Raw genomic sequence first — 11,637 nt, 5'->3', positions numbered from 1 at the left:
AAATTAAATTAGGGGAGTTTGAGAATAAAATGGAAAATATTTATATGTGAGAATTAAGGGAAATTTTGTAAATTAATTGGGAATCTTTGTATGTAGGGACTTTTGGTATATGGGAATTAATGGAGAAACATGGAAAAATTGAACTTAGGGTTTAATTGGATTTTGGGTTCTTTTTTAATCGAGTCTAGTCTAGGATAAGTAATTAAAAAGAGAATAATTAAATAAATAAGTTTAAGATGTAATTAATCCAATCCAATTAAATTCGGTTTATCTGATTTCCTGGGAGGGAGATTGTTTGGTGTAAAACTACTGTTAGGTAGTGAATGCAGTATTTGGTTCCCGTTATGGAACGATATTCAATGTCCTTAAGGGAACTATAGATTTTGGGTTCATGGCTCTCGGCCAAGAGGATGGATGTTGGCGACTGAGTGAACTTGTGTGTTGGCGACCTGAGGGTATGAGTGATATATGTATATGTATACGTTATTTGTGCTCTATTTAATTTAATATTTGGTTATTTGGTGCTCCCATTCAGGTAGCAGGTGGTGTCCTATTTGCAAGAAATAGATGTAAGTAACTATGCGCGTAAGTTTGACAACTGTAAACCTAAATGAAATATACAAAGCAATTGTAAAAGACTAAAAAGAAGTGTCAGTCCTGTGAGAATGTGTTGGGTATAAATTTATACATGGCATGTGGTTGAGCCCTTTGAGGGATGTTTGATTTGATTTGATATTTTTTTGGATTTGGAATAGACTTTAGATATTAACATTTGGTAAGATTCCGCATATTTTGTTTATTATGTTTTAATTTACTGATCGTTTTAATAAATTACATGTAATAATAGTTTTACACGTATTTATATGATTTTATTACTATTTCTCTTATTGACTCTCTGAAACTCACCTCTATCCAGTTTTTCCATATGATACCACAAGTACTTCAACTTATTCGTGTTTAGATTTTGTCAAGGACATTTAGGAGCCACTGAAGGATTTTTGAAGGTTTTCATTTTGAGTGTTTTTATGAGATTTGTAAATAGTTTAAATTGTCATATGTAAAAATAATAGTTGATAATCTATATGCCTAAGTTACTCTATTTAGTATTTCGTAAAGGATGTCTGTATTCTGTTGCACTATTTTAGTTAGATTTTATTTGCTCTTTAGACATATTTTCTTGATTCTATAAGGATTAGTGGAAAAAGTTATTGTTCATTTAGAACAATAATTTTCTTCAATTCATATAATTTTTTTTTTCAATTAGACATGAGCTAAAAATGTGTCCATTTTTACTAGAAAGACTCTCAACTGCGGGGAAAATGAGAGAAAAATGATAGGCTTAAAAGTTATAAATGAACATTCTTTTATTTGTTCTAATTACCTTTTAAATATTTCCTTATGACTAATTATTTTCTTTATTCAATAAAACTAAATCAAACAAGATGTTACTGTAATCTTTTCTTTTCCTTCACTTTTTCAATTCCAGGATCTCCTTTTGTTGCCTTTAAAAGTATATTTTCCTAGCATTTGCCTTTCCCTTCTATTTCTTTACTAATTTTTATCGACACATAATATGAGATCATCTAAGAAATTAGCTAAGCCATGTCGTCAAGTTCATTTTATCGGTTGTATGTTGCTTTCTTTCCTGTTATTCGGCACTTAGACCTGCCTATCATGAATTTGTACACTTTCTCAGGATGATACGTTTTGGGTCGACTATTGAATACTTTCAATTAGCATTTTAAAAGTTAATGCATGCATTACAGGGAAATTTGGTCACCAAATACTTAAATCTGCTGCTTTATCTTTCATACAAAATAAGATCACTAGAAGTAATGATGATAGCAAGCTGCAATAGAGGAACATTTAGGGAACAGTACAGAACTACAGATCAGGCAATTGTAAGAAAGATTATTACACTATTATTCTGGTTATTGGATATAATCACAATCACAAGAATATAAAGACTTTACCGTAGTACATCAGAATATTGTCTATTATTATGACAACAAAAGAATATGCCGCACGAAAGCATCCGGATAGCATACAAGATGTGCAGCCAACCATAAGAAGACCTAAAAAGAAAAACACGGAAAAGATGCCATTAATAAACTGGAATCGAATATTTTTAAATGAAGGAGAAAAGCAAAAATTGCAACCAACCAAAAAGTGCAAAGAACAAAGCATAAGAATATCTTTTGCTCAAATCAGATCCATAATGATCAAATTTCATATGACAAGCATACGCATCTCCACAACCACAAGACATGAATCCCTCCAGGAAAGTCTTGTGTCCTATCCACTGCCATCTATTGCAACTACACGTTTATGGGAATGTATTCAATATTCAAAGGTGTCTCTTTTCTTAAGAATCTTTATTTCTCTTGTAAGCATGAACTGAAATGAAGATCTGCCAGTGAACAAATTTACTCAATTTCCTTTTTCATATTCTTACTAATTGAAAAGCTCAAAGGCTGATATTGATCTCGAATAATTTGCCCCATTATCATCTTTCCTATAGATTGGAGAAATGCAAGTTACGCCTCGAGAACTTGAAAACTATTAAACTTGTACCATTTACAGCCAATTCATAATTTACGTCATACAAATGGCATCAAGGAGAACAATAATTCCTGGTTTGGTCACTTAAAATTTCGAAGTAGATGACGTGAATGAAAGATCAGGCGGATACTAACTTCAAGATCATTATAAGTTATTACCTCAACATACATTATGGGCAACCTGGTAAAGTAGCAAAATCTATGCAGACGCCTGCAAACACCATAAATGCATAAATTAGATAAGGGTTAAAAGAGTCATAAATATGGCAGCAACATCACCAACTATCAGAAAAGAGAAAAGCAGGGACATCAGATACCATTCCCTGGTGCATAGGCATAGTAGTAGCTTGCTGATTATACATTATTTTTATGTTTCCAAACGTTATTTATATTTTATTTTCTTATCTTTACTAAGAGTAATATTTCTAAACCTTATTAGTACTTCTTAGTTTAACATAAAAAAAAATTATTTGACGCTGTGTAAAATAATTTAAAATTATTTAGTTATTCAATAAAATAATTTCAGAATTCTTCAAATTTTAATTGTATGATTCAATCAAATCTTAGGCATAATCTCTTAAATAATTTTATGAACTTAAGATAATATGAAATAAAAGTTAAAAAATAATTTTAGTTCAAATAATGATATAAAATTTAAAAATATATTATGTAATCATATGAAAATTTACTAATATATAGATTGGTAATACAGACATGTTTAAACAAATCTGATGGGGTCTTTTCAAATGCCTCTCCCAATCAAACTCCATATATCAAAATAAATGTTATATACATGAGAGAGTCACTTTATTATTCAAGAACAAAATATGTTAGAGAATGATACCTAAGATACCTAAATGTGATACCTGGCTTCCTCCAAATTTCTAAATAGACAAATCATCCTAATATGTCAACTCCCAGAAGAAGCTTAACCACAGTTATGCAACTTAGGTGGCTTACTTGCAAGAGTACACTTCTGAAATTAAACATAAGAAAGGAATAGAGAACCAAGCACCAAATGCTTTAAGCTAGATGACAGTGTCATACACCTCCATGGTTGTTCTAGTATTGGGATTTGACTTGGATAGAACAAGTTATTCATCTTGCAAAGATTTTGTCATAATCTAGACTTAGTGGCTGGAAAATATGCAGATATTTTTTCATTACATAATGGATACCTATTTAATGGAACCCACCCTTGTCTACTTGATAAGTCGCTACGACAAGTCATGATGGAAGATGATTTTATTGACCAACCACAAAAAGAGATGTGGCTAGAGCACCTGTTAGATGTCATATTTGTCAAATCTACAAGGGAAAGAAGCAACATACTAGCCTATACACAACCTGCAAGTCTTGGACGGATATAAGCATGAATTTCATTGCTGGTAGTGGATTGATTTTATAAGATTGCTTATTTAATACTCTGCACAAGAACCATGATGCTTGTAACATGGCCAAACTATTCGTCATAAAAATATTTCGCCTTCACGGATTGCGTCTGTCCATGGCTTCCAATGATGTAAATTCTATTGTTGTTATTTGATCCAAAACCAGACTGAAAGATTTCCAACCAAAATTCTTTAGTCTTCTAATTTTGAACCAATGTCTGAACTAGATCAAACTGGTTCCTTTTTCTTGATTTATCCTTTTTAATTAACTAAATAATTAATGAATCAATAACAGTTTAAAACAAACAATAAATTCGTAACATAATTATTCATAAAACCCATAATTAACGAAATTAATAAAATAAACAATTTCATATTAATCCACTATTTTTTTTTGTTGTAAAATTCGGTATATTCAGTCCAGACTGGACTGGAGTTTTTGATCCCTCAACTCTCAAATTGAAGACACTTTACTCGGTCTAACCCAGTCCAGTATAATCAGTCTGGTTTAATCTGGCTTTTCAATCCGGACCGAATTATAAACGCTCCTTTTGAAGTCTCAAGAAGTTTAACTTAAATGCACATGCACTTGACTTGCCAAAAGATATGGATGCTATTGAAGATTTGACTTCATATCAGGCATGTGACACTATTGTCGTGATAATCTTCCTATTTACTTACCATTCCCTACAAACCTCAAGGATGATACAGAACATGTTGTCAACTATCAAGAAGTAACTATAAAGAGTAGTACTTAACAACAGTTTCTAGTGAAATGGAAGGAATGTCCTCAAACTGATTGTACTTGAATCATAACAGCTAACGTCAAGAAGTTCAACCCGTCATGCATGCTAAATTCTATGATCTCAACAAACTGGATCTAAGTTTTTTCAAACTACGGAGGATTGATGGTGCATAGGCGTAGTAGTAACTTATTTACTTAGGAATTATGTCTGGGAATTAGGAACTGTCTGGAAATTAGAAAGTTATTTAATACTTCAAAAATCACTTTGAAGAAAGGACAAATTTCTTATATAAGCTTTGCAAAGTAGACACTAACTAAACCTTGATTTACCATGCATAAACCATTAATCTCCACACTAAAACTCACAAAGGCACAGGCACAACACTTTAGTTTTCAAGCAATAGAATCACAACGCTATTGATCAATTCTCTTCTTTAGTTTCCTTTTTCCATACTATAAGAGACCTACGGAACAGCACAACTATGGCATTTTACCTTCTGCTCATCTGCTGGGGTAAAAACAGCCTCGACAGCTTCAAAGACCACAGCAATGGGCTTTGCCGCATCGATCTAAAGAACACGAATAAACTGGGATTAAAACAGATAAACTGAATCAGTTTATCAGTTATCTAATTAAACTGAAACCAAATTGTCACCTTCCGAACTTTCCCCTTAGATTCATAGTACTGAATAACAGGAAGACTGGACTCTAAAAACACCTTAAACCGCTTCCTGATGGTTTCGATGTTATCATCTTCTCTTCCCTTCAATATCCAGGTAAGGAAATAAGCTCTTAGAACATATAAATTAAGGAACAAGCCAGTATGACTGGGGTGGGGGGTGTTTACTAATTCATTGTGCTGCTAACCTGGTTCCTGCTCAAAAGACGCCTCTCCATCTCTTCTTCAGAACAATCAAAAAAGAGGACAAACTCTGGCTCCATCTTAGTCTGCAGAACCACAGTTTTTCATCAGTTAACAGAAAGCAAAGCAACTCTTATTATCTTCATAGTAACATCAATTAAAGAGGAAAATGTACTATTAGAATTCAAATTAAGCTATGAAATGAATACCAAAATGAAATTGTAAAGAACTTACAACAGTTTCAAATGCTGCCCGATTTTCCTCATTGCGAGGAAAGCCATCAATAAGGAATTTATCATTACCACTTTCATGCATTGCTTTTTGAAGGAGCTTAATTGTTACCTCAGAAGGAACAATCTTTCCCTCCTTTATCATGTTCTGGATCATGGTTCTGTAGATCACATCAGAAAATTTTATGTAACCATCATGGTTCTGATCTCGTCATAAAAATTATCAGAAATACTACACTGAAAAAATTATGACCTTTCCACATGCAATAAACATAGAACATTAACTTGTCAGATTCAACACTACATGCATCCTTAATATTCACATTGACTCATGGCCCTGACAACTATTGATTATATCTAACCATATCCATTCAGACATAACAATAAATACTCTGCACTTCTTACAAAGTCAAACATTTTCAAATACAAAAAGAATTTGTCATATAGCAACTAGTATCCTTTATGCCTCATAGCAACTACTATCCTTTTTGCCCCATATTCTACACATTGCTTTCATATTAGCGTGGAAGATTAAAAACCAGTAAAGTCTTGATATAGGTTAGTTTATGGTAGGGGAAACAAGAAGACTTAATTTTAGGCTTAATTTCCACTGAACTTTTATGGTTTTAGCTTATGTGCCAAGTTGAAGTCCAAAATCCATCACTTAAAATTCAAGGAAATATTTGAAACTGATCCAAAAATTAAAATAATTATCTGATTCCACATTTCTCCTCAAGACATTCTAATAATTCTGTTCTGATAAAAGAATAGCAATGGAAATGAACCAAACAGTGCCTTATATTTTAGTTCTTTCAATATGAGTTTTATGAATTCAGGACTATTAATAAATCAGAATTATTATTAAGATCTAAAAATCTATGGATTTTTTCCTTATTTAATTTCTACGTTTTTTTTTTCACCCTCTTCCTGATCTACACATGAGATTAGGTAAACTGAAATTTATGGCCCTATATCAATTTTAAGCCGAAGTCAGTCTTCTGTTTTCTCATATCATCTGCTATGTCTTATTTCAAGAAAGAATAAAATAAAATACCATCTGCCACGTTAATTGCCAAGATGGTAGACTTTCTCCCATTTACTGTTATAAATGTTCTTGGAGGAAGAGAAAAGGAACAAAATTTTGTCGGAATTATTAGCATATAGAAAGTTTAGACATCACTCTGCAAAAAGAGGTATTCTTTTTTATAATAACTTGTCAGTTCCAGTTTCGAGCATAAATATGTAACCTGATGACTACACAAGTTACCCAGCAAGACAAGACAAATCAGTTTGCTGTTAACGACTCCACATATGCGACTTTGGTAAAGTGAAACTAGGAGTGAGATTCAGTTGATTGAAACACTTGTCAAGCCCAACTGGTTGATGGCTGTTGACAAGCAATTGAAAAGAGGTATAATCCTCATTAGGTGTAAAGAATTTTCTATAAAAAAAAGCATTTGAAAAGAGGAATTTCTTAATTATTTTGATAAATGAGCACTATGCCATACCCATTTTCAGAACCAGATTTAATTTCAGCTCGGAGAAGATCTCCAGCGCTCAAATGTGTGTAACCAAAATGTTCTACAATATTAGCACACTGGGTACCCTTTCCACTGCCTGGACCACCTGCCCAATCAACAAAAATAAAATCTCTAATTAATAAGTGCCTGTAAAGAAGAAGAGATGGAGGAAAACCCTCATTAGTCAGGGGAGTTAATGTAAAAAACACCAAAATCAAATACAAAAGCACTAAATTCATTCATTTCCTTCAATTGTAGTTGCATCAACGAACAGCAGTCACATGCTATGTTTTTTAACATATCTTTGGTGAAAATATCACCCAGAAATACTTCCTCAAAAAATATAATCTGGAAATGTAAAAAATAAAGCTGGCTTACCCAAAACAAAAACTACCACAGGTTTCTTCTCACTTAAACTTCCATTTGCCCCCTGCAAGTTATACCAGTTATTTTTATGACATAACATAAGGCAAACACCAATTATAAAAGAGAATGGGAAAGCACAAAAGGCCACCTCCAGAAAGGTGGCATATTTTAAGTTCAACATGCCATATGCACCACACTCATCTGTCTTGCCGACTAGAATATATCTGACAAAATACTAATATTTCAAACTTGAAACAAACCAAATTCAAACTTGAAAAAGCTAAAAATTTTAGACTTGAAAACAAGCCAAATTCTGTCTTGGACAATAAGCAATCAACTTATTGTGGAACTTATATCTAGTAAGGATTTCAATGAAGTTGACTTCATCATAAAACAGAAAGGAAAGTACACTCCTTTTCATTAGTAAGTTGTGATATTCATAACATGGATCTAAAGTCTTTTATAACTCCTCCCTGAGATAAGACTGATTTCTGATCACTTGAACCTCGTTTCTGTGTTTAATTGCTTTCAGTGCAGTAAATAGAATTTTCCTCTGACATGAGCTATTTCACCTTATGACATTTAAAGCTGTGCAAGGATGCCTAAGTTACCAGTTCCTCAGTTATTTAACCTTAAAATACCATTCTGAGCCAAGAAAGGCCATGGTCAGTTACTTTTTGAAAGCATGTTATCAAATAGCTTGTAGAACTTATCTAAAAAAGAAAAAGTTAATTCAGCAACAAAAGGATTTAAATGACCTTATTTGAGCATCTTGACTTTGTTCTTCGTTTTTTATTACTTCATAATGATGAAGTTTGAAATTTAATATGGTGTCTTATGTTTTTATTATTGTTTTAATATTATTACCTTCCATGTATATAATTATTCACTTTTTATTTTTTATTGCTTGATACATACATGTTTACCCAAGAGATAGATAATAATCCACTGTTAACACCAGTCAACCAGTGTCTTAGCTCCTTTGATGAACCAGATTTGAGAATATTTCTTATTACCATTATATGAATATTAACTAAAATTTAAATTGTAGATTAAGGTCACAAAATCTGAAGTGAAATTGAGTCTGAGAAAAAGCAGTACCGTGTTTGCAGCCTCTACGACAGATCCCATGGGCATCAAGTAGCTCCTGTTCCAAATGCATTTGCATACATTCAAGAAATATTAACGTAAAAAGAGAAGAAAACAAAACAAAGAAACAAGCGCTAATAGATGGTTGTCGTATGTGTGTTCGTTCAATTCCAAATAGATCCAACTCCAAGACATTTTAATGCAGTCTTTTCTTTCTCATAAGCACAGAACGAAAGAAAAATCTTAAAATTTTAATCCTAGATCCTAGATCTCCTGGAGCTCATACCAAAATCTGGCTCAATCTTTTTAACCAAAGCATACACACATCATATACAACCAGACGAGAACATGCAGTTCTAATATTTTTGCTGAATGAAGAAAGAAACATGAGGTACCACTGGAATCTCCAAAATATAATAAAATAAACGCAAAATCAAGATCGAAATACTAGATTCCAAATCAAAATTTCCAGTCTACTGTCAAAAAAAGGCGTATGCAAAACATTATAACCAGAAGATGAATGTGATCGATCAGATCCGCATGTGATGGAGAGGATAGAGAAATGCGAGGCCCAACCAAAAGCGAATAAAGCATTAGTCGAAAAGAGATGAAAAATGAAAGGAAACAACAGATATCCAAAGAGAGACGAAGAAGGAAAAAAGCGTAAAGAGAATTACCTAGCGAGTCTGTGAAGATCGCAAAAGGGAAGACAGATTAGAGAGAAATGGAGGGAAACAGGATCTCAGATAGTTAGACAAGGTTGCGAAACATGCTCCTTTAAATAGAGCCCGTGTTTGAATTTCGATTCACGGCGACTCTGTTGTCTACCCCCGCCACAACACAGGCGTTTCGGTCGGTAGGGGTAAAATGGACATTCTATATTCTCCACTTTGCGTAATTGTAACGGCCAAACCTTCCGATCCTAGATTCCAAATTCCCAAGTACTTTTTTAATATTTTTCTTTTATAATTTAATTTTAATTTTTATAAAAATAATAAATATTATTGAGTAGTATAAAAAAATCTTTCTAAAAAATATAGTGTTTAATATTTAGAGTTAATAATGAAAAAAAATTGAAAAATAGTTAATGCTTACATCTTCTTCATTAATTATATGTTACTATCACTTGTATTAGTTAAATGAAATAAAAGCCATTAATTATATGTTATTATTTAGTTAATGTAACTTTCAAATTTTACTAAAAGTAAAATATGGATCAAACAAAAAGAAATTATTATTTTTTATTAAAATTTTTAAAATGATTTAAAAATGTCATGAATTGAAATAAAGTTATAAGTTTAAGAATCCAATTGTCTTTTATACATAACTACAAAATATCCAATAATTGAAAGAATGAAATAATAATTTTATCTTTTTTTTGTTTATATGAATTGGACAACTAAAAGATACAAGATCTAATCAACGGACAATAATTCTAATTAAATTTAAAGGATATATTCCAGTTGCGTTGTTTTTTTTTTTTTACTTACACTAAATTAAAAATATATATATATTAAGCATAAATACATTTTCAAAGTTTTACTAGTTTAAAACTTTGTTCATAATATAGAGATGAAATATTTGATAAAAATTTATCTAAATAGATTGATTAAATCTGATCTGATGTATTTTTTTTTTTTTGGTTAAAATGGCAAGTTTAAGTCTTATGATATAAAGGTTGGTACAAAAATAGTGGTGGAACAAGATGAGTTCAGACTAGTTTGTCAAACTTGCTCGAACTCGACAGATATATAGAATAATATAAATATTTATAAATATAATTATATTAATAAATATATAAAATATCTATATATATATATTTAAATATATGTAAATATACAAATATAAATATTTATTATTTTTGTATTAATACAATGCAATGCATGAGTCTGATAGAAATCAAATAATATGCAAGCTTAATGTGATCCAAAAGAATTTAAAAAAAATTATAAACCCACTCCAAGTTTGGTATGTGCTTGTTTATGAATGAGTTGTGTGACATCCAAAGTGCTAATTAAGACAAATAAGTGTCAAATACAAATTCAGAATAACGAGTACATGACAAAATTTATGCAGCGGAACAAAATTATTACAAATCCATTACAAATACATATGAGTTCCAATACATACATATACTGAGATCAGAAGTGGCTGCAAAATACAAAATAAAATATAAGGGTCACTTCTTTCACTATGTTATTGGACTCATCAAAGTGCGGGAACAGTGATGCACTCAGACTTGTAGATCCACGAATCCTCATAGACTTTCAAGAGTAGGTCAGCCTGCGGTTCCTCACTTTCTTCCTCATTAGAGGGGAGGGGGGGAGGGACATGAAAATAGTGAGTTTTATATGCTCAGTAAAAAAATATATTAAATTAATATCGTAAGATTTCAAAAGTTAATTATTTAATTTTACCATTTAACTTCCTCGTTTATCTATCTCACATTATAGAAATCATTTATTTGTTAAGAAAATGATACGTTAATACAGACAATCAAACATATATTATGCCAAATAATAGAGACCATCAATTAAATCATGAAATGCTCATATTTTTATGTCATACTTCATGAAGTTGTTACAACTTCCATTTCTAAGGGCATATACAAATTTTCAACTACCCAAGTGGAATGACCAGATTAGATACAGATATGGTAATTTGCTCAAACCCATTTTCGATTAGTCAAACCCTGGTACAATCTATGACCACGGTTGTACCAGCCATAGTGGTTCTAACAGATATCTACAGTCACGATATTACTTAGCCACGGGTGACCCTACAGATAATGTGATACCACTCTCGTCAGAAGATACACCATCATTCATTAGGAGCGGTTCTCTTACATCTTTTTAGACCAGATAGGGGTAGAG

The 11,637-nt window shown here is 31.7% G+C and overlaps 1 protein-coding gene across 1 annotated transcript; it reads right to left on the bottom strand.

The window, feature by feature from the left end:
• Window positions 1-1,784: 1,784 nt before the first annotated feature.
• LOC110816240 (UMP-CMP kinase 3-like) lies at window positions 1,785-9,581 on the bottom strand. Its single transcript, XM_022044357.2, has 10 exons — window positions 9,442-9,581; window positions 8,777-8,822; window positions 7,688-7,739; window positions 7,298-7,415; window positions 5,794-5,950; window positions 5,565-5,645; window positions 5,353-5,460; window positions 5,192-5,266; window positions 2,721-2,772; window positions 1,785-2,075 (listed from the first exon to the last, which is right to left on the bottom strand). Exons 2-9 carry the CDS (start codon window positions 8,810-8,812, stop codon window positions 2,761-2,763), a joined length of 639 nt encoding a protein of 212 aa, XP_021900049.1. The 5' UTR covers window positions 8,813-8,822; window positions 9,442-9,581; the 3' UTR covers window positions 1,785-2,075; window positions 2,721-2,760.
• Between the last annotated feature and the right edge of the window lie 2,056 nt (window positions 9,582-11,637).

Source organism: Carica papaya, chromosome 5 (assembly GCF_054855325.1).
Source record: "Carica papaya isolate Zhongbai chromosome 5, ASM5485532v1, whole genome shotgun sequence".
NCBI lineage: Eukaryota > Viridiplantae > Streptophyta > Magnoliopsida > Brassicales > Caricaceae > Carica > Carica papaya.
This window is presented reverse-complemented; position numbering and strand designations above follow the sequence as displayed.